General features: G+C 37.4%; 1 protein-coding gene across 1 annotated transcript; it reads right to left on the reverse strand.

Annotated features, from left to right (window-relative positions):
• Positions 1–1,276: 1,276 nt before the first annotated feature.
• On the reverse strand, positions 1,277–2,210 carry LOC105996940 (putative vomeronasal receptor-like protein 4). Its single transcript, XM_013031176.1, has one exon. The coding sequence runs from the start codon at positions 2,183–2,185 to the stop codon at positions 1,277–1,279; it is 909 nt and encodes a 302-aa protein (XP_012886630.1). The 5' UTR covers positions 2,186–2,210.
• Between the last annotated feature and the right edge of the window lie 5,817 nt (positions 2,211–8,027).

The following is an 8,027-nucleotide window of genomic DNA, read 5'->3' on the forward strand; positions in this document are numbered from 1 at the left end:
TGACTATATGTACAGGTCTAAGTGAGACACTTTGAAATGGACAAAGAAACAAAGATGATACATTTCAGACATGTGGATTTTTTCTTTTCCCTCATGAAAATAAATTTTTCTGAACCATGTAAATTCTCATAGTTCTTCGTTAGAAGGTGACTGAGCTCATTCTTTGCTTCCCCCCTTTCCTTTCCTCCACTCCCATGAAGATGATGAGAACTACAAATTAGGCATAAATCCCATGGTAAAGTATCCATCTGTATCTTGTGATTAACTTGGATTTAGAATGTACAGCAGAGATATATTCTTAGCTTTATATAAAAGACTTTACTCCTGATAAGTGTCAAACACTTGCTAGCAGAATCCCTTGTGTTGCAGTGTTTTTTTCTTGTCGGTAATGGGGATTAAACTCAGGGTCTGAGAGCCATTCCTGAGCTCTTTTGCTCAAGGGTACCACTTTGAACCACAGTGCCACTTCCATTTATCTGGTGGTTAATTGGAGGTAAGAGTCTCACAGACTTTTTGCCTGGAGTTGGCTTTGAATCTCACGTCTTAGATCTCAGCCTCCACAGTCACTAGAATTAGAGGCATGACCCACCAGTTCCCAGATGCCGCTTCTTCCTTTTATTTTTATTTTTTTCCTACTGATCATCTCTCTTTGGTCCTATAAACCAACTCTGATAAAGGATAGTTTCTAACATTTTTCTTCCTCATTTTTCTTTTATGGTCATTGTTGTTTAGGGAGCTCCTGGTACATACTTAGAAGGTAGTAAATAACTTGCCTGAGATTATGAGCACTGAAGCTTATTTGATGGCACAGTAATGCAAGGAACAGGGAAGTGGCGTGGTGGCTCAAGCGATAGAGTGTTTGCCTAGAGGTGAAGAGTGCAGAGACAGCTCCCAGGTCCAGAGTTCAAACCCTATGACTGACCAAAAAAAGAAAGAAAAAAAGAAACAGTTTGATTAAAAGTGAGGGTTTGGGGAAAAATAAACTACTTATTTGAGGGAGCAGAAATATTTTCTTCCATTTAGGCAAGGAATGGGAATTTAGGCAAGGGATGGGAATTGGTAGTGGGTAAGGATCTGTTCTGCCGGTATCCTGGATTCTGAATATATGTCAGATTTTTCTAGAACTAGATTTCTTAAAAATAAAAAGAAACCCATGAAAATAAAGTCTTGATTAATTTAATGATTTTCTGTAGTAGAATGTTAGGACAAGCAATTCTTAATGCATTACACTTTTGGCTCATAGAAGAATCGATGTACAAAATAAGTTTTGCACTTTTCAGTGAACATTCCAGTATTTAGTGACATGTACATCCCTGATGATCAGGATAAAGGGGCTGAGACAAGCATACCCAAAGACTAGAAATACATTGATCTTTATTATTGTACAGTCATGTTTCATGACAGAACTTAGGTAGATGGAGGAGATTAAATTTGTCCAATAAAAACAAAGAAAACAGACCATGAGAATGAGAGTATTTAGAACCACTCTGATTTCTGGGGTGGAATTGTTTTCATATTTGGAGCTATGAAGGTAGAGGACTCGCTTGTAATGTTTATACAGATAGAAAATCATGTACCCACTGCTCCAGCCCATGAGACTTTGAAAGATCACATCCCGGAGAGCCATGAGGGAGAGGCAAAGCCACCTAAATACATGGCTAGATGGATGCATATGACAATACCCAACATAGACTTCATTTCTGGAGCTGTTCATGCTATTGGATGCTGTCATGAAGTAGAGCAAATAGGAGCCTATTAGAGCATTCAAGACCCAAAAGAAGAGGAGATAGGGAAGAACTTGCCATGCAGTCTGTGGTTTGAGCTTTCTCCACTGGGTGGTTCTGGGGCTGATGGTAATGACCTGGAACATGGTGAGGAGACAGGTGGTGCAGACGGAAAGGCCTCGAGCTAGTTTTTCCATATAAAGCACAGTTTTACAACCAACATCACTTAGGAAGTTTATGAAACAAAGATCTGTAGTCAATATACTTTTGATCCCTATGTTACAAATAATTAGTGTATTTGAGAAAACCAAGTGAATGAGGATAACGTATATGGGTTTTTGTTTCTCAAGACCCATAATTAAAATATATACATATTTCACAAGTACAAAGATGTTTCCTAAAATTCCAGGACCAGTAAGCACAATGAGGATTATCCTTTGGATGAGGTTACTCCAAATCATCGGATTTCATGCACAGGACCAGGAAAAGCCTTTTGAGAAGCACAAACAAGTAAAAATGACATATTTCAGGTTTATTGACTTTCCCTGTTTACATAGTAAAAGCAATGGTTTATGAATTATGTAAATGTACAAGTTTATTTCCTGGAAGGTGCCTAATCTTTCTTTCCTCATTTCCTTCTTCCATTCCTTCCTCCTTTCTTCTCTCCTTTATTCCCTCATCTCTTTCCTTCCTTTCTTTCTTACTTTCCTTCCTTCCTCTTCCCTCTTCTCCCCACCCCTTCCCCCTTTTCTCTGTCCTTAGTCTTGAACTCAGGGCCTAGGTGATGTCTTTGAGCTTTTTACCTCATGGCTGCCACTCAACCACTTGAAACACAACTCCACTTCTACTTTCATCATTTTGTTTTTTTAGTGGTTAATTGGACATAAGTTTCTCATGGACTTTCCTATCTATGCTGTTTTGGAACAGTGATCCTCAGACCTCAATTTCCTCAGTCGCTAGTATTACAGGCATGAGTTACCAGTGGCCAGCACTTTCTTCCTTTCCTGATTCCTGTGACTTGGAGATCATGATGACTACAAATTAGACACAAACTCCATGTTCATACATTCCCCTGATTTTTCCTTCTTTGTACTCCTTTGTGAATCTCCATTTTCTGCGATCATTTTCTTCTTCAATGTAATGTAAACAAAATCAAGAAATATGCAATTTCCAATCTGTACTCCTTAGCAGTACTATCTTAAATGCTGCCTTCTCCTTCACTTGTTATACCCAGAAAATATCCTTATGGTTTTTTTTTCCTGTCAGTCTTGGGGCTTGAATTCAGGGCCTGGGCACTGTACTTGAGCTTCTTTTGCTCAAGGCCAGCATTCTACCATTTGAGTCACAGCATCACTTCCAGCTTTTTCTGTGTATGTGGTACTGAGGAATCAAACCCAGTACATGCTAGGCAACCACTCTACCCTTAAGCCACATTCCCAACCAGTACGATGTTTGTTTGTCTGTGTTTTGATACTTGTCCTTCCCCAGATTATCTGTACGATCCTGTGTTGCTAGCAGGAACCTGAGGCAGTATGATGGGATACCAAGTGGAAGAAAATTAGAAAACACTGTAGACATAGAAAAAAGGGGGCTGGGAAGGTAGCTCAGTGGTAGAGCGCTTGCCTTGCATGCATGAGGCCCTGGGTTCGATTCCTCAGCACCACATAAGCAAAAAGAAAAAAGCCAGAAGTGGCTCTGTGGGTCAAGTGGTAGAGTGCTAGCCTTGAACTGAAGAGCTGAGGGACAGTGCCCAAGCCCAGATGGTTCAGGTCCCATGACTGGACCCCTCTAACCCCCTCCTCCCGGAAAAAAAAAGGGAGAGACCAGAGGATCCCAAGCTGTACTTGGGCCCAAAGTTCCCACAAGCAAGCATATTTGTTTACACAAAAAGTTTACCATGGATACATGCAAAATAAAGTATCTATATTAATATTATAATCAGAGCTAATATAGAGTTTGTGAGAGACACTGGTTCCCTTATTTTTTTGAGACAAGAGACTGTAGGCCAGGGGAAGTCCAGATACATTTAGCCCAAGGTTAAATTGTGGGTAGGGATGGGAGGGTGATGACAGTCCAGTCTCTAACCCACTCCAAACTGCCTGTTTTAACCCTTCCATAGCCAGTTCTCAGGGTTCTGAGTGCTGTCAAGGTGGCTTGTCTATATCAAATTGTTCCAACCTCTTAAACTTTTTTCACGTTTCTTAGTTCAGCTTTAGAGTTCCCTTTTATTTATTTGGAAAAATCATCACTTTTAGTTTTGTTAGAGTTAACACACATTGAATGTTAGAGAGAAACACTGTAAGACACCAAGGGGCCAACAAAATATCCCCAAGATTGTGGTTACTGGTCCCCCCAAAAAGCCAAAATCAAGATAGCCATCCTGAAAGTTTCCAGTTATCAGTATTTATTTTATCTTGGTTAATTTTCTTTGTGTTGTTCCAACTGGTTTTGATTTTTTTGAGAATTGTCACTTATACTAAAACAACATAATCCTATATACAGTTTACATCCTAAATGATTTTTATCAACACATAATCTATAGCATTTGATTTTGTAAAATTTTCATTTTTAATATTTTCTTTCTTGATTTATTTTTTCAGCATTATAGCTGTAATATTTGTTACTTTGTGAAAAAGACAAGCTAGCTGATTCATTGTTTTTGGGGTACACCTACTACAAGTGTGGGGACAGGTAGAATAAAAGCTGTTGCTACAGCTGTATAAGCGGTATCTAGCAATACAAGATGGTCATCACAACTTGGAGGGAGATCACATTTAGTTTTCTGGATACTTTTCTAACAGAGTGCTTGAATAATCTTTTTTTTAAAAGCTTGATATATATTTGGTTTTATAAAAGAAAGAGCAGAGAGCACCAAGTATTTTTCTTTAGACAAAGTGAGTTTTGTTACAGAACAGTTGCTGAAATCATCTATACAACTAAAGCATAAACATTTATATTGGACTATAAAGTTAAGCTTTATAATTTATTTATTTTTTTAATATTTTATCTGCATGTTCTGTAGTTTTATCCTTAGTTATATTTTTGTATTCTTTACTGCTAACAAGTTTAATTAAATTTTGTGATAGGATATTTTGTACAGAGGAACTTTTCTTAATACCAAAGGAAGTTTCATTTATGATATTAACTGCCAATTGAAGCCAAATATTTGGAGTACCAGTAAATTTTGATTTAGGAACCAAATATACAGTAACATGCATTTTTGTAAGAATACTGTCTTGCATATAACACTTTTGTAATTTGGAGCAATAATATTTTCCTTTATCGTTGAGAGAGGCCATAGGCTTGACTACATCTAATTGGATATTATCTGTTTTAGATTGATTAGTTGTATTTGTCCAAGGTCCCTTACATTTGTTTTGGCCAAATATTTTAACTCCATCTTTAAACCAATGAATAGTTGCCACTTTTGAATTATTGCACATCACAGAACAATTTAAGTACAATATACCTAACCAGGAACCCCCCCAAACAGAGGCTTGCACCATGCATGAGGCACTAGCAGTATGAATAAGTGCCATCATTATTACAAACAAAGATACTGTGTTAATTTTATGTCCATTGTCTTTAAACACCTGCTAACTTTTTGGGAAAGCTTTTTTATCTGTCTCCAGGTGGGAATGGTCGCCATTTTGGTTGGTGCTGTTTTACTGGTGCCTTTAGTCAGCTTCATCCTCTTGAAGGACTCCTCCAAAAGTTTTTGGGTGTCAGATGATTTTGTTTTTATTTTTGGGTTTTGGTTTTTGGGTTGGCAGCTAAACATCTGTTGAGCCTGTGGAGACACAAGCATAACCATGGCCCCATACTTTAACAGTTCCGAGTTTCCAGTTACTGTCAGTATCATCCTTCCACCATATAGGTTGACATGAAATTTTTAATATTTCAAAATATCCTTTCAATGTTTCTTTACTACTGAAGTATTGGATAGAAAAATCAAATTTTTAAAATTTCCAGTATATGTCATTTTTATTTGCTCTTTGAAGGTCTTGTGACCTATATACCTTTTATCTCTTTGAGTTTAATTAACTGATATTTGAGCATATGGTTGTAACCTATCACTACAGCTTGACCTTTGAGGATTGTATAGTATTCCTGTAAGTTTATACTTTAGCACTAGTAGAAGCAGGCGTTTTAATAGCACAGGGAACAGTCATCACAGTAAAAAAGAAAGAAGATGAGTGATTACATGCTTAGAAGTTTTTCTGGTTAAAGATGTGGTTATATATTGAAAATCTGTAATGAGATTAAAAGAAACATCTCTTTTTGAACAGTTGGATGACAGTAAATTGTTCATTTTGCTGAGTAGACTGATAAAGGGAATAATTCTTTTTATTTTAGCAAGTTATTTTTTCTTTTTTCTTTTTGTCTATAAAGAGGTGCCTCTGAAATAAGATAATTAAAAAATACATCTTGTATATTTTTGAAATGAGAACACCTTACCTTTGGGATAGTGACATCTTAGATGTCCTAGGTATTTAGAAAGAGGTAGTTTGCCATCATATTTTTTTGGTAGCTATTTTAAATCTCTTTGTCTGACATAAGAATAGTAATGCAGGGGCTGGGAAGGTAGCTCAGTGGTAGAGCGCTTTCCTTGCATGCCTGAGGCCCTGGGTTCGATTCCTCAGCACCATGTAAGCAAAAAGAAAAAAGCCAGAAGTGGTGCTGTGGCTCAAGGTAGAGCGCTAGCCTTGAGCTGAAGAGCTGAGGGACAGCTCCCAGGCCCAGAGTTCAAGCCCCACGACCGGACCCCCCCCCCCAAAAAAAGAATAGTAATGCATGGGGAGAAACTCTTTGAGCTTCCCCCCTCCCCAAAAGTCCTGGGGATGACAACTTTTTCTGCAGCTCTGTAAAAGGTTTAACATATTTTTTTCAGGCAAAGTCAACAGTATGTCATCTATATGATGAGTAATATTTGTATTTAGAAAAGCGTCCCACACAGATTGTAAAACAGAATCTATAAAATACCGTTCTATTATTGGGTTCCCAAACATTTTTTGATGTCGCACTTTTCATTGATAGCATTATATAGGGTTTAAAATTTATCCATGGAAATGTAAAGGTGAAATTTTCTTATCTTGTTTTGTTAAAGGAGTAGTGAAATACAATCTTTTAAATCAGTTACTATGAATTTTTAATCTTTAGGTAGCAGAACATCAAGTAATTACTTTCTATTATTTTAGCCTCTTTGACATAGATTCATTTCTTATATGGTTGCTGGTTAGAACAGTACAGATAATAGTAAAAAAGCAAGTAATTTCAGGAAATATCAACACTAGAAAATATCACCATATAAAACAGAAACGCTTTAGTTTTCATACCATGAGGATAGTTTATATGCATTAAAATATTAGATCAGCTTGAATATGTTCACACACACATACATGTATATGTAATTTTGAACAAGAATTTTTTTTCCTGCTTATGTGGTGATGAGGAACTGAACCCAGGGCCTCATGCATGCAACGCAAATACTCTACCACTGAGCCACCTTCCCAGCCCCTGAACAAAAGTTTTAAGGTGCACTTAGGTTTTAAAATTGAAGACCATCCCTAGGTTTATCAGCATTCCAGTGGCAAATGACATTTTTGCCCATTATATAATAAAATCATATGATTATTGTGAGAAAAACAAACACTAACCAACACAGAGCACAAGACAAAACACAAAGCACAAAACTTTCACCAGATAAATGGAATTCAAAAACCAAACTCTTAATGGGATAACTTCTCCCTGTTTATAGGCATTTTCATTTCAGAAGACCAGATTATTTCCCTCCATTGCTACATTTGCAGCAATTTTTGTGGTGGAAACCTTCTCCCCTTTGTTACCCTGGCACACCTAAACTGTGTTCTAGCGTGCATTTTCCAGATCATGAACTCTTTTTAAATTTTAATATATATATATATATATATTTTACTGTAAAGGTACTGTACAGAGGGGTTCCAGTTACATGAGTAAGGTGATGAGTAAACTTCCCCTCCAGCATTGTTACCCCCTCCTTTGATTTTCCCCCAACCACCTCTTCCCTCATCACCTCCCCTTTGGCTCAGAATTGCTCGTGCTCCATATTGGGCAACACTTGTTGCTAATTCCAACCAGAGGCAGAGCAATGGGATACGGGGAGGAAGAAAATTAGGAAATGCTGTATACATAGACAGATGGAAAAAGTGGGGAGACCAGGGGTTCCAAGGCTCTGCAGCAGAGAGAGAGCATGAGTTTACAGGTCCTGAGTTTACACATGCAAGCATATTTATTTGAGTTTATGCAAGTTAGAGTGTCATGGAT

Source organism: Dipodomys ordii, unplaced genomic scaffold, assembly GCF_000151885.1.
Source record: "Dipodomys ordii isolate 6190 unplaced genomic scaffold, Dord_2.0 Scaffold138, whole genome shotgun sequence".
In the NCBI taxonomy this organism is placed as follows: domain Eukaryota; kingdom Metazoa; phylum Chordata; class Mammalia; order Rodentia; family Heteromyidae; genus Dipodomys; species Dipodomys ordii.

Bases quoted from the DNA above. Each gene is read 5' to 3' on its own strand.
- LOC105996940 (XM_013031176.1), bottom strand. From the start codon at position 2,185: ATGATTTGGAGTAACCTCATCCAAAGGATAATCCTCATTGTGCTTACT.